Source organism: Salarias fasciatus (genome assembly GCF_902148845.1).
Source record: "Salarias fasciatus chromosome 7 unlocalized genomic scaffold, fSalaFa1.1 super_scaffold_4, whole genome shotgun sequence".
Lineage (NCBI taxonomy): Eukaryota > Metazoa > Chordata > Actinopteri > Blenniiformes > Blenniidae > Salarias > Salarias fasciatus.
Genome location: NW_021941229.1, coordinates 8,483,512 through 8,508,973, shown reverse-complemented (window position 1 = coordinate 8,508,973; position 25,462 = coordinate 8,483,512). Strand labels below are relative to the sequence as shown.

The window sequence follows — 25,462 nt, the reverse complement described above, 5'->3', positions numbered from 1 at the left end:
AAATAAGTTTGCTCCACAGGTGAAGACTGGAGGAGCTCAAAAACTGCTTCTGACTTAGAACACTCAGTAAACCTCTTCCTGTGGACCTCAGGGTCTGGATCTTTCATAATCAGCAAATAAATCTGAGATGTGACCTTGTTTTTGTCCTTATGCAGTCGAGCCTTAAGTCCATGTTTAGAGTCAGATTTATGGATTGATTTGATTCCAAAATGCATTTAAGATCCCTCATCCAATGGCTTTATTAACCCCGAATAAAAAAAAAAACAAAGTGAAGCCGAAAAATTATGAAATGTATTTGTCTTCTTTATTATTGGTCCAATATATCTGGAAAAAAAAAAATCATTTGTGGTAAAGATAAATTGCATCAAAACAACATCAATATACAGGCTTCTTTATAATTACAACAAAATGTTATTAACATCCAAATGTACAATCAGGACTCTAAACGTAAACAGTACACACTGAAGAGGAACCGAAATATTAAAAAAAAAAAAAAAAAAGTAAAAGAAGGACTCGTGCCAGATTCACACATTCAGAAGTCGTCTGAGTGGTAAGCTTATTTTTTGCTGGGTTTGTCCTTACATCTGTTAAAAAAAAATAAAAGAAAAAAAGTTTGTTTTCATGTGTGAATCTACGCAGGGAAGACATAGGGAAAAGATGGGAACATTTGGCTTAGAAACAAAAGAAAAAAAAAATCTCCCCTCGATATCAGCTTTGCAGATGATCCCTTTACTTATATTTCTGCATGTTCTGAACTCTCCACTGTTTTTTTTCAGGCAGCTGAAAGAAAACTAACATTTGATTTAGTTATTTTGTTTCCAGACACGTCTACGGATATAGTGCAAAGTAAATCAGCAGGCACACAGTATAGGAGGGAGCTTTTACAATGGCTATTATTAAAGAGTACACTCAGCTCATTCAACAAATATCTACTGTCAGGGCTCTGATGTGTATTAACATTTCAAACTCGTCACCTTTGGGTCAACGCACAGCTCCAGTCCCTTCTATAAACTGTGTGATTGGAATATTTATGTGCTCCCTCAACAACAAGCCGAGGCTTGCTGTGTACAAAAATAGATTCACCAATAGTTAATAGTTATGTACATTTCAGTTTTAGTCTAAATGATCCCAAAACTGGCTACTTCATGGACACCAAACTCTCATCTACAGATGCACCAATGGATGAGTTTTTTTTTTCTTTTTTAATATATCAAATTGCAAATTTCACAGTATTTGGCTGTAAACAAAAAAGTACCAATCTGACCATGTAAACAGAAAAGGAAGGTTTTGTCTTACCAGATTTTGTGTTGTGTTTGCTACATGACCTTTTCTTGATTATTTCAAGTCATTAAACTAAAATGCACTTGGGTTACAGACAACATAAGTAAAGGAAAATGCGTAAATAAAGTCAAAGAGCTTATACAGTCTTCAGCTTTGTTTTCACACAGAATAAAAGAATTCCTTTGGTGAATGTGATATTTTATTCCATTACACTAATGGAGCAATTTCCCTTCTTAGCATTAGTGCATCTGTAGAATCGAACAAGTAGCTGCCTCAAGACTGAACCACAGCCACATGGAGAGCTTTTCTCCTTCTAGTTTCAGAACGGCTGAATGCCAACACAATATTTTCTTCACGTGTCACCTTATTGATTAGAGATATGAACAAATGTAGCTGCATCATGCTGTTAAAGCTCAAAGGCAAAAAAGGAAAAGACAAAGATCAGGATGGAGAAAAAGTCCCCTTGGTCATGAGAAGCAGAGGTTTTGGTGTTCCTGACAATTATATTTGTAGGATGAGAAAAAAACAAGTTCCCTGACTACATGAATATATAATGTCAGTAGCCATGTGATACCACTTTGTACCACAGGGTGGCAGACGGAATCACTCCGATGTTTGATTCTTCCAGGAGCAAAAGGTAACAGGTGGAAAAACTGCTTGACCGATAATGACGTGAAACTTAAACAAAAAAATAAAAATAAAAACTTAAATTCCCAAAAATATCTGAGACCGCAATTACATGGTTTAAAATGAAAGCTCCACCATTGTTGTCACTGTCCATCTACTATGGACGCAGCGTGCACGTGCACCAGCAGCACTCCTGCCATCTACTCGGCGTGTTTTCGAACAGTTGTGTTTTACCCCTTTCACACAGATTTTACACGCTTTCAAAAAGTCCTGTTTTTGCCAGCCGTTTTCAGAACGGACACCCAAAACGCAACAAATGCTTTGAGTCTTCACTTGAGCGCCGTCGTGTAAACGGGGCCAGAGGGGAACAAAAAAAAAAAACACGTCAGCCCAATCCACAAGTCTCTGTTATTCAATCTCACTTAAATTTAACAGTTTTCCGATAAAAGATCAGTAAAGAAACTGGTACTGAGAAGAAGTGTCCCTGGCATCGCTGGTCAGGTTCGGCTACTTTCTGCTGAGAAAAATGAGGTAGCAATGCAACGAAGGATGGGGACGAATCAGTTGGCCAACCAGAACCAAAAGGGTCTCAGTAGGGGAAATGAGAACAGTGAGGCCTTAGGGAGCAGATCTTTCAGAGGGGGTTTCTACAATAAAACAAGGTTTCATCAGCAGCAACGAATAAGAAGCAAATTATGATGACAAATCAATGCTGCCTGTCCGTTTTCCCATTTTTGAAAAATGCTTCCCACGATTTCTTTTGAGCTGTTTGTGTAATTCTCTCTTGGACGCCACTTAATTCCAACTTTATTTTCATGCATTCACAAAAACAAAGACGCTTTTATGATCACTTGGCATGAGAGAGAAAATTCATCTCATCTAAGCCCTTCTGGATGTCCAGAGTGGACCATGTGATCAGAAACAGATCTGTCAGAGGTTGAGGATTCTGGGTCTTTCTCAGGTACTCAGTTTTATTGTAACAGCATCACAGAAATTCCCATAATGCTTCTGGTTGAAGATGGGGACTTGCCAGGAGACATCCTGGAATTAAAATCTGCAAGTTCCTGGTGCAGCTTAGGATATTTTCAATATGCAGAGTTTACAAAAGCAGAACACTGCAAACACATGACACCCTGTCTTCTTTGTTGTTTCATCATCTGCACGCTTCACAAGATGTTTGTGCTCTGTGCGGCATCCAGTCTGTCCTCAATCCCACTGAGCTTGCAAGATATTCGATCTGCAAATGTTTTACTCCTGTATTTTTCCTTTTCGTGTTGGACTGAGACAAACTGGATGTCAATCAGCTCCATCTTTAGCATACAGTGGGTGGACACACCTGCCAATAGCACCGTTGAAGTCATGTTAGAATCTTGAGTTTCCTCCAATTCTGTCTCTCAGCCCAAGTCGTCATCATTGAACGCAGCTCCGCCTCCTGCTTGTAAATGCACTTCCTGTTTTTTTTTTTTGCTTTTTGTTTGTAATCCTACACAGATCAAGCTCCATTCATCTCCATTAAACAACTGCAATGGGAAACGCAGGAACGACAGCCTAAATCCGGCCTAGAATAACAGTTGTGGTGTTTTAGTGTAAGCGCTGTAGCTTTTTATGGCAATGAAAAATGATACCATGAGTCCCGTTTCAGCAGTGAGTTTTAGTTTGAACATTTCTGAGGCTTTCACATCCCAACGAGAGAGAGAGAGAGAAAAAAAAACATCATCAAGAAAGTTCTGAAAACGTAACAAACTTGAGATGCTCTGAACTCGTATATTAGAGCGAAATCTGCCTGTAAAAGCATTAATAGCTTTTTTTTTTTTTTTTCCAACCTTCACATTTTGTCTCAATGTGAAAATGGGAGACAGGAAACACACCTGTCCAAAACCACTTTTAAATAAACATAAGCAGCATTGGCAACTGACTGTTAACTGGAAAAAAATGAAGTAGAAAAAGTTAATAGGAACAACACTGGAAAACAAAACAAAACAAAAAAAAAGAGCTGTACATCGTAGGTTTTTCCTCCTTCCTGGATGTCCGCCAGTAAGCCGTTCGTTACCTCATTGCTGGTCCCCTCTCTGACAGAGACGAGTTCCTGTAGCGGTCACAATCCGCCGCCCGACTGGACTTTTCTTCTTGGTTTCTGTGTTGTTTTTTTTTTTCCTTGGCATGAGAGAGCGTGTTGAAGAAGAGCGGGAGGCAGGTGTTTCAGTTCGTCTCGCTCGTTTTGTCCTCAGTCTGTTTGTCCTGGAGCAGAGCTATGAGGGACTCCCACGCCGCCTGGCACTGCGGGACGGCGATGGACGAGGAGCCGGGACGCCGAGGAGGAGGCGAGAAGGAGGAGACGGGGAAAATCAGTCACAGTCATGCTGAGATAGAACTGACACCATCCCAGGCACGCGCTTTCCCGTCTCTGTACCTTTTCATAGTGGCTGATGTTTTTGTCGGCCATGCCGGTGAGGAGCTGCTTGAAGTCCTGTCTCTTGTTGCTCTGCCAGCGCTCCCAGTCCGCCTTCAGGTCGGCGTTGAAGCACTCCACCTTGTCCTGACACTTCTCCACCTCCGCCGGGATCTGCGGCGACACAGAGGACAGCTACAGCTACGGGAGCCTCTAAGGGACAGAAAGCACAGCTACGCATGGCGGGAGTGGAGTGGAGTGGAGGAGTGGGGCTGTGGTGAGAGACAATGACGAGACAGCAGAGTTCCACGCAGGTTCTCGGGAGGCTTACAGGCGTTCTGTCTTCTTGTCTGCGCAACACCGCTGCTTCCAGGCGGCCTTCGTACTCCGCTTGACTTTGGTCTCGTTTCCTCAGAACGTTCTAGGATCAAATAACCAAACAGCAACCGTTTCATTTTGAACAGTGACGCTTAATGTTGGCATTAGAATACTATAAAACACAAAGAGACGTGCTGAATAAGGAGTTTGGGGAGGAGAGGATGTGACACAAGCAGAATCTCAGAGTTCACTTCCTCTATTCAGGGTTAAAGGATGATGGAAAACAAGCATTTTTAGAAGGCGATAGAAAACGAATGGGTTCATCCTTCATTCAACTGGATGAATTCCCCTGGAAGCGTGAGGCACATCCTGGACTGGGATGGTTAAATATCAAATATACTTGCATGCTAGGCACAAAAAGGAAAAAAAAAAAAAGAAACCAAGCCTGCCAACTTTCCTCAGCCTGGATGGATCCCAACACTTTCTGCTCATCAGTTATTCCAACTCTTCTCCGAACATTTACCCTTCTCTTACTTCAACACATGCCACTTAGTCTTTTGTGTCAATATTGAAGCACAACATTGACGCCTTTCCCCAGTAAACATTTAGACCGTTCTCGTCATTGCCTTGGATTGTCGTTGCTGATCAGTCTGCAGTGATCTGGAATCTGCTGCTTTACCTTCATGGACTCGATGTAGAGGACGTACTCCCTCAGAACGGGCAGGAAGTCCTGGCTCATGTTCTCGCTGAGGTCGTCCAGCGCGCCGCAGCACGTGGTTATGCTGCCGGCCACGGCCTCCAGGGGGCGCTGCAGCTCCTCCTCCGACCCCGCCCAGCTGGAGTAGACGGTGCCGTACTCACGCAGCTCGGTCAGGTACTCTAGTAAGAAGATGGGGGAGAGGATCAACAACTTTTCTAGATTTCTTTCTAAAGAATAACGCTGCAAACTTTCTGCCATCACAGCGATGACCTGCCACCTTGTAGCCGCTCGTTACATAAACATCCTTGAATCTCCACCTTATCTGGACGACATGGAAACTGCGGCTGGGCCAAACAGATGGCGACGAGGAGCGGCTCGCACGGCGGTGGATGACGGGTGTTTGCAGAACGGCTCGTCATGCATGGGCTAAGCCTGCCGTTATCAAACCAAAGGTCTGCGGGTTGTTTCTCCAAACAGAGCGGCCTCCACGGTCAACAGAGCTGATAACTCGCATGAGCTGCAGGTAAATACGTCGCCGCGCACGTGACCGGCAGGACAACGGCGCACACAGGAGGGAAGAGAGGCCGGCTCGGTACCTGACTGCTCCTTGATGATCCGCTGAGCGATGCGGTCGATCGTTCCCAGTTTCTGGCTGAAGGTGTCCAGATACTCCCCCATGGCGCAGAACTCGGGTGGCCGCGCCCGCAGCTTGTAGCCCCCGGCCACGTGCTTCACCGACTCGCCCACTTTGGTCAGGAGGGCCAGACCCTGACGTTTGTTTAGGTCCTGCAGAACGGCGTCAAGATGTAAGACTATTGACAAACTCACAGAGCTTATTGTCTTATTTCTCAATCTATTTATTTTCATACGGAATGAACAAGATTCAAGATCAATCCAGTCGATTGTCCACTCCCTGGATCGTCGTCTTACCTTTGCAGAAAGGAAAGCGTTTAAATGAGGGTTGAAGGAGAGGACGGGGTGGTCGGCGACCCGCTTGAGGAACTTGTCCAGGGCTTTCATCCTGGTCTCAACGAACTCCTCCGAGAAGCGGTCCACCACACCTTTCATGACAAACTTCTCTGGCAGTGGCTGCAGGCGAGGAGCGGTGGGAGGACATCAGTCACGACGCCATGAAAAAGAAAAGAGACGGCGTGGCTGAACTCACGGGGATGAGGTGGGTGGGCTGACTGTCTTCCAGCTTGATCCTCAGCCAGTCGAAGTCCTGGTAACGCCGCCGAACGCAGTACTCCGGCAAATCGAACTCTATCCGAGACGTCTGGAGAGGGAAAACAAAACAAGGTCCTCTTCAAATTGAATACAGTACCTTTGGCTAAAAACAAAGCAGCGCCTCTACATTTTTTGACAAAACAACAGTCAGACCCAGACCTTGGTGGAGACTCTGTAGGTGATGTAGGTCTCCATGGTGGAGACGTGCTTCTTGGGGTCGTCGACGGTGACAAACAGGTCCTTGGTTTCCGTGGAGGCGTAGGGGTCCCGGGCGTCCGCCTCCAGGTCGTCGTCCAGCTGCAGCCTGCTGAGCAGCAGCTGCGGCGCGGAGGCGGGGCTGGACGTGTCCACTGGCGTGCCGTTGGTCAGGCCCGGCTCCTGCTGGAAGCCGCAGAAAGCTGTAAACAAAGGGCTGGAGAGACGGGCTGGTGGAGCCGTCCGTCTGTCAAAGAGGCTCTTGTTCAGGCTGCGCGTCACACACACACACTCACACACACCATCCCCAACAATGACTTCTCCACAGTGTGAATAAGGCGCTGTACTTCAGGTGTATTTATTTAAAGATATTTCTTTAGAAGTTTTGAAGTATTGTAAGGACCTGGGTGTTGGACGTGAACGTTCTGTCTGCATAAAGGTAAGCCATTAAAAGGGTCAAACATAAACCAAGAGTGACACAGACTGTGAAAGAAACAGACAAAGTCGGAGCTGAATACGTGTTTTGTGGTGAAAAACTCGAAGGGAAGTATCACATCATGCAAGCTGGAGCAGCTCCAGACCATCAACCAAAAGAATTTATCCTCGGAGAAGAGGAAGTCATCGTTACAGAACATGAAGAAACTGTATTTCACATACAGTGCAGTATGAGGTCACTTCAACTTTCTCTAGTAATTAGGGTGTGGTGGAGGTCAGGGGTCCTTAAGAAGGCTTAAGAAAAAGGTTGGGAACCACTGCTTTAGATGATCGGTCTCATTCATTCATTCACACAAAAATAGAAACATCTACAATCTAAGAAGAAATACCAAAGAAAAACTCCAATCAGCTTCTTGATGATAATGTTTGTTTTGGTCTGACAAGACACATCTGTTCAGGAGGAGCTGAGCAGATGTGTCCACATCACGCCAGAGATGACGAGAGAGAGAGAAAATGATGGAGGACTGAAGTCTAAAGTGGGGCATCACTGAAAGCAGCACTGAACTTAAATCCAGTCAACAGGCGAGTCCCGCCGTCAGCACTCTGCAGCCAGTTCCATAAGGAAGGAACTGCTTTTCTCCTGAAACAGCAGACGGTTCAAGAGAACAAGAGCTAATGTTCAACTCCCTTCACTTTGTTTTTTTTTTTAAGCCTATCACCCTAAACTGACTCGTGAACAACTTTCCAACTGGGTCACTCCGCACCGTGTCGCGCTTATCACAAACACTCCGTTCAGTTTCTTCACAGCTCCGTCTCACACAGAGGCTGCTGACCCTGTAAACACTCTTTTTTTTTCCTTCACACTGTGGCGCTAACCGGCTCATGTAATCACAGTTCACATAACTGAGCCGCAGTTGCTGTGAGTGAACGACCCTTAGACCCAACAACACTTCGACCAGGGGTGTTAAACTCATTTTAGCCGAGGGTCCACATGCATCCCCACTTCATCTCCAGGGGGCTAAAACTGTAAAACAGTGCCACAAGAACCTTTAAGTCTAAACTTTCAAGTTTTTTTTTGCTGTGGCATATTGTCAGAATTTGTTGTGGGTTAATTCTAAACTAACATCAGGTGACAGTCGGTCCGTGTGTGATATGGTCCATGAAACTGAACCTTTCGTCAAAATTTAACTGAATACCTTGTTTCTCACACTCTGTTCCATGTTGAGGATAATTAACCATAAAACAAACACACATTGTTTTGATACATTTTTGATATTATTCATTATTATTACATGTAAAATCAATTAATAACAAATAAAGATGAATGAATACAAGCTAATTACGCAAATGTCTTTGAAACCAGCCATCAGTTGGATTTAGGCAGAGAGACTTCCTGTTTCACCAAATTCAACTTTAAATCACGATACTAGTCAGTGGTTTTCATCGAGCACAACTAAACACAGTAACAAGAGTTTGGGATATCAGTGTTGTGACTGCACAGTGTCCTCACTGATCACAGCGTATCAAATCCTATCAAAGATAATGTAATATGTCACAAGACTCTTATCTAATTGGAGTTTCCTTTTACGGAGCAGCGGCACACAATAAACTGGATGGTATTATAAAAAAAAAGCATCCAATGAAGACTAAGCTAGACTGTAAATCCAATAAAAATTATTGGAAATGAGAGATTTTTTCAGTAGCACCAAAGTCTGCTTGATCAGAAAACTCAGAATTTAACGAGTTTGCATGTTCTCCCTGTGTGTGCCACCAACTTCTATTGTGATGTTCCCAGATTGACTGACCCATTACTTCTCACCCTGAACAATCTCGAATAAGAGGTGAATCTGCTGCAAGAAGGTCTCTTGTTGTGTATCACAGCATCTCCTGTTGGCAATAATTAACAGCAGCAGCAGTGTTGCATGACAAACAGCAGCAGGGAGGAGTGTGAGACCTGTTTGCATAGAGCATCTTTGTTTACACAGCATGGGTCAATCAGGAGGACATCATGGATGTAGTGGAGCAAACACAGTCTAACGTGATGGTTGTAAAAAACATTATCAGATCACTCCCATCTGTCTTCTGTGCTGGTTAATTGTTCTTCTAGGTGTGTTTTGATGACAGTGTGCTGGAGTTCAGAGGTGTGATTTGGGGATGTGCATCCACACCATCCCCACACCCATGATGAGCTCCGGATCCTCAACTCAAACAAAGTGAAAAAAAAAAAACCCAGCAGCGATAGCGACGTTTCCGTTAAAGCTCATTAACGCTGCTGCTCATCATCAGGTCATTTGACAAAGCCCGGGAGGAAGAAACATACGGCGGGTCTCCTCACCTTGTCCCCTCCGACGGTTCCGGTGACATCTGGCCCCGGGGAGAGCGCCTCCTCGGCGGCGGACAGCGGGTGGAGGATCTCCGTGATGGGCTTCTGCCCCGAGCTGGCCAGGCCTCTCGGAGCGCCGGCACTCATCCCTGCGGGGGGAAGGGGCGGGGGCGGGGGCGACGTGGCCGGGCGTCGAGGGGTGGCGGCGGTCCGGTTGTCCGAGGGCTGTGCGGGAGGCTTTTCTCTTCCGTGCGGGGTCCGCTGAGCCGTTACACCCGCTGGATCATCACCGCTGTCAGCTGACTGGCACCGCGCAGCTGCGGAGGTGAACCCGCAATACCCCGGATGTAAACACACGGAGGGCGAGCCCTTGCGAAGATCCTCTATTGAACAGATGTCAACTCTTTCCGATCTAACAAAACGTTCAAGGTCTGTTTGTGTTTGGGGGTTTTGTTTGTTTTTCATGCTGGAATTGATTTGCTTGCAATTGTAACTTAAAATTAGATCACATACTTGAAAAAACAAATTGTATCACTTTTTTCTGTAAACAGTAAAATTATTATTAGAATATCAAAAATAGCAAAGCTATTGGTGTGTTCATCCTTTGGGCTATAAATCAACATTATATTCATTATCATTTCATCACAAGAAAAGCGTAGCTTCAAACTCTAGTCATAAAGTAATCGAAGCAGTAGAGACACGTAGTGTTGTGATTAATAGACTTTCTGGTTCAAGCCTGTGCTTGGGGGCTTTTTTGGTGGATTTTGCATATTTGGGAATCATGAATATGGGTGGAGTGAGACATCTTCCAGTCACCTCCATCTGTGTAAAAACCGGTACCTGCTCCGTGAAAGCAGAAAGCGACGACACACACAGACACACATGCCTTCAAGCAGAGTTTTACCCTCTCTATAAACTTTCCACTGTTCGTTTTAAGCTGTCTGACAGCAGCCAGTTTGTCATTTGTTCAGCTAAACTCACACAAGGCCCGACATCGAGCTGGGCGCTGTCATAACTCGTCCAGTTGTGTCGCGACATTTTCCGTAGGAAACGACCAAAAACAAACCATTAAAAAAATCGTTTTTGTTGTTCGGTTCTTGGAGCTGCCTGCTGGTGCCTTCACTGACATGTCTACAAACCCTCCCGGACAAGGTATTTATTAACATTTTTGACCAGTTCTTTGTGTCTTTCTGTCAGGGCGGTAACTACAAAGTGTGGAGCCTCGAGCTCTTCCTGCCCCGCGGCGCCTTCACAGGAAATCTGAAATCACAGCTTCCTCTACTGGAAATATAAACACATCAAATTTAAATGACATATTTACATTATTGTGATTTTGTCACAGGCTTTAAATCACTGAACTTACTCAAATCTTATTATATATTGAAATGTGATTTATTTCTGGTTCTTATTTTGGGTGTTGGTTTTAACTTCTGTCATTTGTTACATTGTTGTGGACAGGAATAGGGGGATGTCAAACATAAGGCTCATGGGCTAAAATCGGCCTGTAAAAGGCTCCAATTCAACCAAAATATTGTAAAAATGTCAAAGGAAACATTGGTTAAAAAAAATTAAACTAAAGTAAGAGCACATGCCTGGTCTATGTTGAATAAAATTAGTTAAATAAATTGGCTAAATATGATTAAAATTGAAATACTAAAAACTTTGATATTTCTTTTCAGTTTTTGTGTTGTTTGGATTCCTTGCAATGGATGTTCAGTATGAACAAAAACAACACATGAAATAAATTGAAAGAAGTTATTCAGGACTATATGTATTGGGGGTGCCAAACATAAGGCCCATGGGCCAAAACTGGCCTGCAAACTGCTCAAATTCTGCCCACCAAACCACCAATGCTAATGTCAAAGAAAGAAAAAGTTTTTTCACAAATTAAGCTTGTTGCGATTAAACTAGCATTAGACAAAGCTGTCAGGGTGAGTTTTTAAGAACATGTATAATGCAGGTGTAGGAGAAGATTTTTTGGACATTTCACTGTATTTTTCACATGAAGGTGTCATTAAAAACTTTAAGTTGGGATAGGAGCAATATTTGGTCATAATTGTTTGTTTTTGTGACAATACAGAAATTTCCATCATGTGTGCTCTGCCCCAAAACAAAGAAAAACTCTGTGTGTCTTGTAACAATAGGAAAATCATCATTGCTTCAAAACAATTTCTTCATGTGACCTTTTGATTAAAATAAAATTGCTCCTCACCTGACATGAGATGCTTCTGAACTCCTTATTGAAATGGAAATTTAGCTAAAATGTTTTGATTTGCTCCGGTCTGACCAATTAAAATAAAATGTCAAGAAAGCAGTGGATCACATCCTAACAAAGCATTTTTTTATATTCAAGTCTAAGCGGACAAATCCAAATAAGGAAAAGTCGCAGATAAAAAGACATTTTCTGTCAGTATGGATGGATATTTGCTATGGAGTTGTTATTGTCAGAAATCTGTCTTTGCCTGTGTGTTTATGTAGAGAGAAATGGGCAAAACTAGCTCAAATGCAAAGCAGCCGAAAACAGCATACACAGCTAAAAGCAGGGAAAATGTGATAAATTTCACAAATTCAGCATTAACCATCATTTTGGTTTGTATTGAAATAGTTTATATGTTTATTATGTATTTTCATTATGTCGCCGCAAACTTAATTTATGAAGTGTATAGTGTTCAAAAATGGCCAACGAAAGTGTTAAATAATAATACATAAATACAGTGAACACTTCTATCCATGTTATGATTGAGCAAAAACTTTCAACTTGAAGAATAAATATGTTTGGGAACAAGGGGTTTCATTTTACCACATTTAAAGTGATCATATTTAATTCTTCCTTTCTCCACTCTTCAACCAAAAGCAACAAAAGTAAGTGAATAAAAATCCCTGAATGCATCATGACTTAGCTGAGCTGTGAGTGTTTCTGCCCCTTTGCTTCCATTCAAGTGTGTCATACTTCCCCTTAAAAATGGAGAGATGTTCAACACTTTTTGTTTGCTTCTCCCCCTCTTAGCTTTCCCAAACAAGACCCGAGTGGCGATCCTGGCTGAGCTGGAGAAGGAGAGGAGACGGCTGATGCAGAATCACACTCTGAATACTCCCGGAGCGAGGTGAGTGTACGATCAGTCACATTTAATCGTCTCCCGCTCAGCAGCGTCAAGAATTCAACTTTCAAGTGATTAGATACTGTAGTTGAGCCGCTGCTACGGCTGCAGCGATGGAAACAGAAGCAGAAGAAGGTCAGCAGAATTTCCAGTCACTTTATATAAACATCTTTGTCTTTGCTTTCCATGAAGCATCTCGCTGTCCAGACCCAGCATGAAGGAGTTCAGAGACAACGCAGAACAGCAGCACATCGCCGCCCAGCAGAAAGCTGCCCTGCAGGTGAGACACACACGGCCAATATACGACTTCGGGTCTGATTTGCGCATGAATCCATCCACTACTGGTAATTTTAGGATCTATTTTCAAGTCATAGCTGTAAATATGTGAATCTGAATCTGTCCCATCAATGAGAACTGCTCACTGTCAGCTGGTATTCAACAGATTATATAGCAAAAAAAAAACTTTTAGGGTTATATCTGAAGGTGAATGAGACCTCAAACTGTTTTCCTACCTGTTTCTCCTCTCGCAGCACGCACACGCACATTCATCGGGCTTCTTCATCACTCAGGACTCGTCGTTCGGAAACCTCATCCTCCCCGTCCTCCCTCGCCTGGAGCCGGAGTCGTGACCTCTAGCCTTCGACCTCCCCTTTTCCTCTGCATCCCCGCCGAGTCAGTATCTGTTTTCAGACGTCTGTCGCAAACAATCTCAGGGGAGAACAATCACAACCGGTTTACATTTTTTTATTCGAACGAATGAAATCTAGAACAGTTGGAAGGTGATTCCAAATCACCGTTCTCCTGTAAATTGTCTTTGTCAGGTATGTAACAAGGACAAGCTGTTACGGCACCAAACACACTGCAGTCAATGAAACACAGATTTGTATCTGCTTTTAAATCCTGCTCAATAAACAGTGACGGTCAACTGGCTGTGGTTCTGGTTGAAGTGGGAAAACTTTCCTTCCATCAGGGTTAAAATGTCACTGGAACGAGACCGAGGGCTGAATGACGGCGTCTTTCCATTTCCTGTGGAAACGAAGAAAAGAAACTTGTTTAACTTCAGTTTTCAGAGCTTTATTGTGAAACAGAAACACACAAAGCTGTACGTTCCCCAGCTCCTGGAGGCTGTCGTGACTGATCACCACATGATGCTTCCTGTGGAAGGTTACCGTGATGACTCTGTAATGCGTAGGTTCAGGTGACGGTCTTGGAGGATTAAAACACAAAACGCGTCTCTGTTCGCTGCACAAGAGGGAGAAGCTTTCAGACCAATTTATACACCTGATGGTGCAGAAATATGGCAAGAATGTAACAGAAAATGACCTCTGAACTCCGTGTAAGCCAGGAGTCAGGACGGTAAGTCTCACTTTGAGTGAATAGGCAGCAGTTCTCCTTTGGCCTTCATCATTTTCACCTTGGCCTTGACGGGGTCGTCCATCCGCCCGCCTGCAGCGGTGGGCCTAATGGGCCAGAGTCTCCTCCTCCTCATCCCACGGCTCCACTGCAGGGCAGCCGTACGAGAGATGGTGTTTCTGTCCACACCCACCCGGTTCTCCTTTCTCTCTTCCTGATGATGAGGAATTCGTCCATCACTGAGGAGCTTCAGCTGGATCCACAGTGAGAAAACCAGTTAAACTCAAACCTGCATGTGGCGTCCAGCGGGTCCTCGCATCCTACATCCTGTATTTTGGTGGATGAATGTGATGAGGGCCGACCAAAGTTTCAGGATAGAGAAAGTGACAGAGAAAAAAGTATCAATAGAGTAGCAGTAACAGCAGTAACAGTTGAAACTTATGTTGCATTTGTACATCTAATGGGGCATCACAAGGAAAGTAGGTATAACGTGTTAATTCCACGACAGGAGATTTGTGATGGTACTTTGGAGAAAATAAAAGTCTGCATATCTCGGTATCCATCGCTATGGGAATTATAAATTAAGAGTTTGACAATATGGCAAAAAAAAAAGCCAATACTGGCAATTTTTATTAGACAAGATTTTTTTTTTTAATGGAAATGCTGTTCTGCAACACTTTTTCTTGGCATCTTTGAATATCATGATTAAATCTTTCTACATTCAAAGTTCAGTAATTCATTGGAAAAAAAAACTTTTTTCTTCCTAAATCATGTTTTTTCACTGCGAAATGCCAATTTTGTGTTGTAACAATCACTAGCTCTACCAGCTCAGGTGCTACATCCAACCACGAATGTGAAAAATGTGACCATGATGTTCCAGCTAATGAAGCCAATCATAACAGTAATTTTCATTTGATTGAGGATTTACCTGTGATATGTCTGGATGCTACAAAACTATGAGAGAAAGTCGTTTTGGGACATTTGGCTAGATTTCATGTAGGGAAACAGTTTTTTTGAACTTCTTCACAATGCAATCATGCTGTATCTGTTCTCATTATTAAAATTTTATCACTTTTCCATTGTACTGATATATAACCCAAGTGGACATGACAGAGACCTGCAGAAAGAATGTGTCAAAGAGATTATCAAGTGTTTCCCATGACTGCATGCGGCCACAGTCTCCATTCACCTCAAACCCAAAGTCAGAAAACACAAACTCCACAAGATGATTATCCAGGAACATCATAAATCATAATTTAAAGTTGCTGAACCAAATGGGTTGTGTTTTGCTAATCAATTTGTAATATATTTTGCATAAGTATTCACAGAGAGTTCACCGTCAAAGAGGTGATCACTATAATCACACTTCATTTAAACAACACTGATGATTAAAAATCTGTCAGTTTATTGTCTTCCTCAAGTTCGTCTCCAAACCCGGTGACTCTAAATGTTATTACACTGTCTGTTTGATTGATCCTTTGTTAAGGATTAGTTAAACAGATCAACGAAGAATTACTACTTAATTCTTTGTCTGGAGACTTGAATATCTCTGTGGATCTACTCCCAGCAGCTGGACAGGAGGAACTGATGCTGCTGCTGCTGAGGTGGAAACAGCGCTTTCCAGTGGCTAAAATGAGAAACACAGGTTAAATCCATCAGATTACAGCAACAAAAGAGCAGAAAACTGTGACTTTTGAGCCACATTTACTTGAATTGTTGTTATCTGGCAGCAATTATGTCAATTGTTAAAATCTAGCTATAAAAGAATCATAACAGTCTTTCTTGTTATTGTTAAAAAAATAATAAAATTGCAACTGCAATCTGTGTATGTGCACTTTATGAATCTAATAAAGAAGTAGGAAATTTAAAAGAGAGCAATGAAACACTTAAACAAACACATTTATTCATCAGCATTTATTGCACTTTTCATTTCACTTATGAATGAAACAAACCAAAAAACGATGAATGAGTAAGTACAAAATTTGTGATTTAATACGATACTAACCATGTAATTTAAGAAGGATTACGCCACAGTTAAATAATTGTTTTGTTTTAATACATATAATACTTTTAGATATTTGTAGTTTTTCGTCAGGAGTGCCAGCAAGCTACAACATCTGACAATTTGTTTGACTTGAACAACCAACAGTAATTGGGTTTATGTCTGTATATTCATAAGAGTAAGCAGCAAAAATGACATTATTTATTTATTTATTTATTTATTTATTTATTTATTTATTTATGCTAACCATAACTCATTTTAGGGGGTTCACAATGTTGAGAAGATTGTGACACTTCTAAACCACGATCATTTTACTGAACTCTCCCAATAATATTAAAGTAAATAGGCATGATTTCATCGATGTTTCACGTGATGTGATGCATATGTGTGTGTGCGTGTGCGTGTGTGTTTTTCCGCGCAGCTCCGGAGCGACTTGACTGAACTTGCTGAGGCTCCACCCTCCGTTACTCGGCTTGATACGTGTTGGGACTGGTGCCTTTAACATTCAAGCATCTGGGGGAGAGGAGGAGAAAGAAAGAAAGAAAGAAAAGAAAAGAGAGAAGAAAGAGGACTTTCCCCCGGCTCTTATCTGGAGGAATGAAGCAGGCAGCGCTCAGCTCGGTCCGTTTTCTCTCTCTCTCTCTCTCTCTCCTCTGGTGGAAAACTCGCTTTGCTGCGTCTTTTTCTCGACTTGGATGAAGTTGCGCACGGAAACAAATGATATTTGAACCCGGAGAGGCGCCCAGAGAGAGAGAGAGAGAGAGAGAGAGAGGAGGTGGGTGTCCGAACACAAGTTCCCCTGCTTCTTCTTTTGTGCAGGGATCTCGGGACAAAAAAAATCTTGTAGTTTCCACAGCTTTGGTGTGAATCCAGTTCCTATGGGATCTTAAAGGAACGAGACTTCTGCAAAAAAAAAAAAGTAAGTTTCTGACAACTCTGTCAAGTTAAAACAAACAAATCAAGAAAAAACTGAGAAGAATAGAGTTGAAAGGATGGCGTTGAAGGCCAGAGTGCTGTATGACTTCCACTCTGAGAACCAGGGGGAGATCTCCATATCAGAGAACGAGCTGGTGACTCTGTTCAGTGAGGAGGAGCTGGAGGGCTGGCTGGAGGGGGAGAACAGCAGGGGGGAGGCTGGCCTCTTCCCTGCCTCCTATGTGGAGATCATCAGGGACCACATCACCTCCAGCGTCAACAACAACGGCTTTTCCTCGCCCAAGACCAAAGCCCAGACTCCCACCCACACCTCCTACACCTCCTCGGACTCCCAGTCCCAGAGGGGGTTCGGGGCGGGGAGCAGCGGCAGCGGGGGAGGCAGCTTCCACACCAGCCAGGGCAGCGACGACGACTGGGACGACGACTGGGACGACAGCTCGCCGGCGACCAACGCGCCCCAGGGCCTGGGCGGCGCCCCCGCCCTGTACCCGGTCACGACCTCACTGCCCGGGCGGGGTCACGCCCAGCAGCAGCATCAGCAGCAGCAGCAGCAGGCCAAGAGCTCGGCCACGGTGGGGAGGAACCTCAACAGGTTCTCCACCTTCGTGAAGTCCGGCGGCGAAGCCTTCCTGCTCGGCTCGGCCTCGGCGTTCGTCAAGGACGGGGACCGGATCTGCGTGGTGATGGGGAAGCACGGGCCCGAGTGGCAGGAGGACCCCTACCCCTTCACCTGCACCATCGACGACCCGACCAAGCAGACCAAGTTCAAGGGCATGAAGAGCTACATGTCCTACGGCCTGACCCCGACACACACCAGCGTGCAAGTCAATCGCAGGTACCCTCTTCCTCTCCTCATTCTCTTCCACTTCCTTCTTGCTTCTACGCTCTTTCCCCTGGCCGTCATATTCTTAAAATAAATTCTTCCTGTGGCCACAATTGTTCCTGCAAAAAGAAAAAAGAGAACCGTGGACTTTTGCCATCTGGAGATCTCTTTCCTCTTTTTTTGGTATTTCTCTGCAGCTGTTCAGATCTTCCCCTGTTGTCAATCCATTCTTTGCCTCTTGAGAAAAGGTTCCTTCACATGCTCGTCTTGTCTTTAACCGAGGTTTCATGCCGTCTGTCTCCTCTCCCATCAGGTACAAGCACTTCGACTGGCTCTACGCTCGACTGGTGGAGCGTTTCCCGGTCATCTCGGTTCCACACCTCCCCGAAAAGCAGGCCACGGGCCGTTTCGAGGAGGACTTCATCTCCAAGAGGAGGAAGGGTCTGATCTGGTGGATGAACCACATGATCAGCCACCCCGTCCTGGCTCGCTGCGACGTCTTCCAGCATTTCTTGACGTGTGGGGCGGACGAGAAGGCCTGGAAACAGGGCAAGAGGAAGGCGGAGAGGGATGAGCTGGTTGGAGCCAATTTCTTCCTCACGATTAGGTACGAGGCTGAAATTCAGTGTGATTTTCTTTTTGATTTCAGGTTCACTGCTCGATTGCTCCATCGTGTGTTGTTCACTGAGTAATTTGATTGTTTTTCACAAATATTCACTGAAAAGTATAGAAATATAATTACCTTAGATCAAGAGTGTCAATCACATTTTAGGCCACATACAGTCCAGTCTCATCTTCAGTGTTCATGACTGGTAAAATAGTGCGATCATAACCTTTAAATTTAAACTTTAAAGTTTTTTTTTTTTAGGTTACGGCGTCATGTATACATTTTGAAAAAGTGCATATTTTTGCAAAATGTTTTTCAGTTAGGAATGAAATTTACTCAAATCTCAAAATAAAGCCTTGTGGTGCAAAATATAGTGAAATGTCCAAGAAACTTCTCCTTTAGCCGTCACACTTGTACTTGTTTGTAGAATCTCTCCCTGACAGCATTGGCTTCCCAGCTAATGCTTGCTTGCTAGCAGTAAGACTGTCTTTAAAAAGGTCAATGTTTTTTGCTTGGTTGTTTTCTGGACCAGATTGGAGCCTCGTGCGGACTTTGCAGGGAACCACTCTCAGTGTTTGTTATTTTAATATCCTGTGGCTGTGGGCTTTCATGATGAGGCCTCCTTGTTAGTGAGGGAGAGATAAACGGAAGAGAGGAAGAAGAAAGAATATTTCTGCAGCGACTAATCCTTCCTCCCAATTCCTCCGTCAGCACGCCTGACGTCCCCCTGGACCTCCAGGAAGTCGAGAGCAAGATCGAGGGCTTCAAGACGTTCACCAAGCGGATGGACGAGAACATTGTGGTGGTGAACACCACCATCAACGAGTTCGCCCGCAAGCAGATGGCGGGTTTCAAGAAGGAGTATCAGAAGGTGGGGCAGTCCTTCAAGCTCCTGGGGCAGTCCTTCGAGCTGGATCAGCAGGCGTACTCGGCCGGCCTCAACAAGGCCATCGCGTACACCGGCGACGCCTACGAGGCCATCGGGGAGTATTTCGCCGAACAGCCGCGGCAGGACCTGGACCCCATCTCCGACCTGCTGGACCTGTACAGGGGACACCTGGCCAACTTCCCCGACATCATTCACGTGCAGAAAGGTATGGAAGTGTCTGTGTGTGTGTGTGTGTGTGTGTGTGTGTGCGTGCGTGCGTCCCACTGAGAACGAACGTCACTGCGATCAGTCTACACTTGTTAAGATGTACACAGTCTCTGGAAAAGCAATAAATGGCAACGCTGGTGCGCAATGAAAGAAGTATGCGAGGAGAGTTGCATACTGGGAAAAAAAATGCATTAAACCTTCAGCGTGAACGCAAGCGAAGGAAACAGATGCGACATGGAGCTCAGTGGAGGCTTCTTTTTTTTTTTTTTTCAGAGAGGCTAAGTGTTAGCTTCAAGGGTGTGAAGACTGGGTTGAAAGCAGTGGAGACCGGAGCGAGGCCTCTTGCTCTTAGATTCTTAAGAAGAATACTGTCCTTTTTCTCTTTTTTTTTTTAATGAAACATTACAAGCCAATATACAGGAAGACAATTCTCAGAGACCCAGATTTGAATGGTTTACTTCCCAGGGGCAACATCTGTTTTCATTTACTGAACTGAAAAGTTAAACTGGGGCGAAAACTGAAACCCTCGGTCCATTGTACCGCTGTCGGTACTGAGAGTGCCTGTGCTCGCTCGCTTGAAAAACACACACACACACATACACACAAACACACACCGACGTTGACAAAGGATTTGCAGAGGAGTTTGCTTGTTAGTTCCATGCAGGTTGGGAGGAGGGAGTTGCTGCTGGCACGCAAAGGCCAGACGTTTGCCAGAGTGAGAGGAACTGTTTCTATAGTCCTCCGAGCTCCGTTCTCCTGATACAATCGCAGCTATGGAAACAGCCTGAATGGCAGGAGCTCCTGAGACTGACAGGATGTCGCCTCCTTTCTGATTGACAATGAAAACATTGTCGAATGTGTTGCAAGAAACACAGGTGGTTTCGCTTACTTCTTATTCCCTCTGATTAAAATTTTCGACAGTCAGCTCAGGTTCAGTTGGAAGTTGCATGACTATTGTCAAATCCCTGTCAAGTGTCGACTCCAAGGAAAATTTACTTTCAAATAACAAATGACTCATACTTTTTGCATTCAAATTTCATGAAAAGATCACCCAGTCCTTCAGTCGCCCTCTGGAATCAGCGATTAAAACTCATCATGACCCATTTTGCCAAAATACACATTTAAAGTGTTTTTTTGCATATAAACTCAGAGTTAAAGTCCTGTTTGGATTGTTGCTGTTCCCATTGCTTCAGTGTAGGACGTGACAATTAACCATCACCTAAACAGTGTTCTGCCTCCAGAGCTTCAGAGTCTCCAGCACCGCAGGTCAACAGTCCACTGTGGTTTCAGTATATCCTCTCCCAGGCTCCTGGATGTAATAAAAGACACATTATCTGGCTTCCTGCAGCACTTTATGACACTTTCAGCACAATCGCTTACGTCATTGTGCTCATAATTTTTGAAGTTACACAAGTTGAGTTAAACTTTAACAAGTGTGTCCTGCAGTGTCTGTAAATTCTGATCATGAATACCAGTTATCGATGCATCTCATATGTCTTGGAAAAGAATCAGCCTTTACGAGATCGAAGATCTCATTTTGAAAGGAGGCCAGACCAAGACAGCAGAAACACACAGCTCAGTGACTGTACCACACAAACAAACGAGGAATCGTTACATTAAGTCAGTGAGATGAAATTGGACTGTAGCAAATAATCTTCTGCACTTATGAGAGTACATTTTATCATAAAAACAATAGGGGAATCTCGATTGTCGTGACAGTCACCGTGTTAGTTTTGCAATTTTGTCTCCTCATGTATGTGTGACTTCGTTATAAAAACCAACAACAACTCACCCATCATGAAAACTACATTTTCATTATTTCTTTCGTGTCGTTTTAAATGAACATGGGTCTCAAAATGCACAAGTTTTCTGAAATGAAAACACACTAAAACAATGTGTTTTTTCTTGAAGCATGAAAGAGGCCCGATGGGGTTGAACCACCTCCCTGGATCCGAACGGTTCCGGCCTGATCTCGCATGTGTTTACATGGTGCGATTCTAATTGGATCGGCGTTTAATCTGATGGCCTGTGGTCCTTGTGACCACGGCTAATGAATCTCACGATGCAAAATGTTGGGCGAGCCGAGAGGTTTGTCTCTGTCTGCCAGACAAACGTGTTCCGTCATCAGACTCTCAGTCCTCCGCTTTTCCTCTGCTGAATCACACTAATGAACTCATCGCCGTATTGCAGAGTCAGCGCCGCTTTCCTGGTCGTCGAATGACTCCTCTTCAGCAAAAGACGGCTGTCTCTTAATAAGTCCCAGCTCTCAGTGCAGCTGAGGAGATGGAGGAGAAGCACTAAATTGTTGCGTTGCACTCGTTGACTCATCATACCAAAGATTTAGACCCCCCGATTTCAAAGACATCCGCCCTTCTGCTTCTCTCAGCAGCTCTGCATTCCTCAGATATCCAGTCATCTCGCTCAGCCCTGAGCAGCTTCTAGAAACAACGGTTTCATCGGAGTTCGTAAAAGCCCGCGGACGCTAAAGGTGTAAAACGCCGTTGACCTGCGGGACTCTGTACAGTGTGAGTCGTCGCAGCGAGGTCTGTCTGCAGCCCACATCTGATTTGAATGAGCTGAGATTCCAGGGCCTCTTGTCCTGTGTTGCCCTGGGACTGCAGGAATGCAAAATGGAGCGCTCTCAGGATTAGCTTCCCCTCCTCCTCCTCCTCCTCCTCCTCCTCCTCTTTTCCTTCGCCCTCTCTCCCTCCTTCCTCTGCACGGCTGAGGGGAAAATAGGAAGGAGAAGAAGTGGAGGGGAGGCGTGTGTTGCAGCGCCGTACCAGTTTCCCACCGGAGAACAAGAGTTCAGATCGCAGCTCTGTAATCGTTCTGGCAGGAATGAAGCAAAGTCCAAGTTAATTTCACTTCGCTGGCGTATCCGTGCAGATACGGTGTGAGAGAATATAAGAGGGGAGGTCAGAGGAGTCATCGCTTCCTCCACACGCTGCCCTGTTAATGCGTCCCTGAGTTCCTCTTCACTCACGTCACTTTACTCAGTCCCTCTTCCCCCCCAACCTGTTGAATCACACCAAACTCTCTGAGTCACGGCTGGGCGACGGAGTAACTTCAAGGCACCCTGGAAAAAAGTCTGCAATAACCAGCTGGTTTCTACCATGTGAGAAGAAATTTATGACCGGGGCGTCTGTCTTTTTTTAGTTTTATTAAATGGAAACGGACTGTTTTGTTAGTTTGGATGACTTAAAGCGAAAACGTGGAAAAAGAAATAAAACTCTTCGACTTCCGCTTTTTTTTTTTTTTTTTTGCTTTGGAGAGCTCGGATGGTGTGATCTTCCAGATGTTACTGCCCTCATTTAACAGAAGCCGAGTGTCCAACTCACTGAGAGTTTTTGATATGAAGACTCATTTGAAACTAAAGGAAACGAACAGTTTTGTAGATCAAGCATCTAGTTTGTCCTCAGTCCAAAAAAGAAAAACAGCAGATTGATGAACTGAGGAGGAAATGGTGGGAAAAAGTTAAGATCTTTTTGAATATTTTAAAGAAGAAGCACATTTTTTTTAGAGTACTAAGACAGCCATAGTAATTGTTCAAAAATATCAGTGATAGTGAAGAAAAAAGTCTGAAATAACTGTTTATGAGTTGGTGGTAAGTTTTAATATCTTCACTCCTTGTCACACCATGACAAGTTCAAATGTGTTTTTTTTTTGTTTTAATATTCAGTAATTGTCTAGACAATGGTATGTACTTTGGTTTAATCTTGTTTATTGACCTTCTTTTTTTCTTTGAGTGTTGTTTTTGTGCTTGACTAAGCTTATAGACCAGGGATCTGTAAGCCACACCTCTATTCAGCAATATTAACTTTCCTTTTCTATATAAATGTCCCATTTATTGGCTTTGTAAACTGAGAAAACAACCCTTTCCCTTGTTTTGGAAAACTTTCTCATTCCGCCTCTATTCCCTAGGTGCGCTGACCAAGGTGAAGGACTGTCCCAAGCAGGAGAGCGACCTCCACAACCGCTGCAACATCATCTCTTGCGCCACACTGGCAGAAATCCAGCACTTCCACCGCACGCGCGTACGGGACTTCCGCTCGCAGATGCAGCACCACCTCCGCCAGCAGATCGGCTTCTTCCAGAAGATCACCGCCAAGCTAGAGGACGCTCTGCAGAGATACGACGACGACCAGTAGGACGAGGACGAGGGAGGAAACTCTCACTGTGTCATCAGACCGGGGCGATGGAGAATCCTGTTTTGTCTTTAAGGAAAAAAAAAAGAGAAAACTGAAGATTTTCAATGCGATGGCTTCTGCGTCCGTGCTGGAAGAAACACACTACTCTTTAAAAAAAGATATAGCCTACATGATCACTCCTGGAACGAGCAGGTCGGCTCTGATGAATGTACCAGCCACAGGGATTTCTGCTGCCGACTCGCCAGCCGCTCAGCAGGACGGCGGCAGACATCTAGAACGGCTGTTCTCAGTGAGATGGGGTGAGGGTGGGGGGCTCGGGGGTCATGCGACCGCCTCACCACTTCAAGGAAGCCCTCCATCAGGAAACCATGTTCAACCAATAGAAACTCACAAAATCATTCCAACTGGATGGTTCAACAATTGAAAGACAACATAAATGTTTCACCATTTTTTTTGTTTTTTCATGATCTAAATACATTTGTTTTTACTTGAATGACCTACTCAGTATTTGGTTTTTATGGAAACATATGCAAGGTTGGGACTTCTGGGAATCTGCCTTAATATCTGTCCAGCTGGATTATCACTTACAGTTTGGGATTGGATCTACTTCAGATGTCTTGCCTCTTTTACACGTCAGTGAAATATCCAGTGTGTTTTAATTCCAAGCTGTTCATCTTTTTGAGATGTTTTTTTTTTCTCTCTCTCATTTGGGAAGCAGTTTCCCAGCTGTCTTTTCATTCGGATGTTTGAGTAAAACCTGGCGTTGACTTTTGACTTTTGGCTCATTCCAGGAGAGCTTAGACGTCAGATTGATTGCTTCAACATGATGGATTATGTGAACTTCTTGTGCGATTGCAAAAGCGGTGAGGAAAATCCTCAGTTGCAATGTCTGTGTTTTTCCATTTTTTGATACTATCTTTAGGGTCCGATATGACCAAAATCTACATGGAGCTGCTCGAAATGTTGCATTTGGCGGTTTGGAAACCCTCCTCTGGAGTAAGCCGAGCGCTCACAGCTCTGTTTGCTCTGATCGGTCGCAGGATTTTGTTGCTGAACCTCTTGAGCTTGGCATCCTGGAGAGACATCCTCTATTGATTTATTGAGCCCGAGTCACAGAGATGCTCCTGAAATCCAAGCAGCCAGTGTTTATCAAGCACCGCTGCCAGAGGGAAAGTTAAAATCTGGTAAAAATAGCCAGTATCTTCCTACATTTCTGAAGGGAAGAAGCAGCCATAGATGATTGCGATCTCCACTTCAGTCCAATATTGGGACTCTTGCCGTCAGTTTTTTACTCAGATAAAGTAGTTCTGGTAAAGATTGTATTTTGGGTTTGACTTTGATTATGTTTCCTGGGATTTCACAAGTTTTCAAACAAGAAAAACTACCATTTTGTTGTAAAATCTGTTGTCAATGCTTTTAAAGATCCAAAATTTCCTATTCTGACTTAAATAACCAATATGAGGACTGTGAGGAAGACATTTTTGTATTGTGTTGTTGAGAAATCTTCTCACGCTCTCATGCTAAGCCTCAGTGTTGTAATACTCCTTTGCATCACATATCGTGAGTCACTTAAGTGGTTTGTTTCCGTCTCCTGTGAACACGAGAGGAAAACAACCATGAAAAGTGCCAGAAAGTGTCATGAGCTGCATAAGTCTGACAGATTGTACCTTTAATGTAATCCAACTGGAAAGAATGTAAGCAAATAATCAAAACTCTACATTTCATTAGTCATGAATCTGCATTGTTAACTTTGGCTGTTTTCCCAGAATATAATTTATAGTTTCACTTGACCCGTTTCCTGTCTTTAATCTGAGTTTGTCAGTTTTTCATTTGTTCAGTACAATTCAGTTCAAATCAGTTCCACTTTATTTATATTAAACCAAGTCAATGCACTTTTAATA

The 25,462-nt window shown here is 43.9% G+C and overlaps 3 protein-coding genes across 4 annotated transcripts; 2 read left to right on the top strand and 1 right to left on the bottom strand.

Annotated features, from left to right (window-relative positions):
- Positions 1-290: 290 nt before the first annotated feature.
- On the bottom strand, positions 291-9,782 carry snx30 (sorting nexin family member 30). 2 transcript variants are annotated; one of them, XM_030085437.1, is made up of 9 exons: positions 9,508-9,782; positions 6,702-6,923; positions 6,481-6,591; positions 6,246-6,404; positions 5,912-6,101; positions 5,295-5,494; positions 4,629-4,718; positions 4,319-4,471; positions 291-4,185 (listed from the first exon to the last, which is right to left on the bottom strand). In XM_030085437.1, the coding sequence occupies exons 1-9, from the start codon at positions 9,640-9,642 to the stop codon at positions 4,108-4,110; spliced, it is 1,338 nt and encodes a 445-aa protein (XP_029941297.1). In that variant the 5' UTR covers positions 9,643-9,782; the 3' UTR covers positions 291-4,107. The 2 variants fall into 2 exon arrangements, with proteins under 2 accessions (XP_029941297.1, XP_029941298.1); XM_030085438.1 differs by having other exon boundaries at positions 6,702-6,920.
- Positions 9,783-10,309: 527 nt separating this feature from the next.
- inip (ints3 and nabp interacting protein) lies at positions 10,310-13,509 on the top strand. Its single transcript, XM_030085125.1, has 4 exons — positions 10,310-10,647; positions 12,503-12,599; positions 12,786-12,873; positions 13,124-13,509. Exons 1-4 carry the CDS (start codon positions 10,623-10,625, stop codon positions 13,220-13,222), a joined length of 309 nt encoding a protein of 102 aa, XP_029940985.1. The 5' UTR covers positions 10,310-10,622; the 3' UTR covers positions 13,223-13,509.
- Positions 13,510-16,470: 2,961 nt separating this feature from the next.
- Positions 16,471-25,351, top strand: LOC115383268 (sorting nexin-18-like). The gene is made up of 4 exons (XM_030085399.1): positions 16,471-17,719; positions 18,021-18,314; positions 19,026-19,408; positions 23,335-25,351. The coding sequence occupies exons 1-4, from the start codon at positions 16,941-16,943 to the stop codon at positions 23,559-23,561; spliced, it is 1,683 nt and encodes a 560-aa protein (XP_029941259.1). The 5' UTR covers positions 16,471-16,940; the 3' UTR covers positions 23,562-25,351.
- The last annotated feature ends 111 nt before the right edge of the window (positions 25,352-25,462 follow it).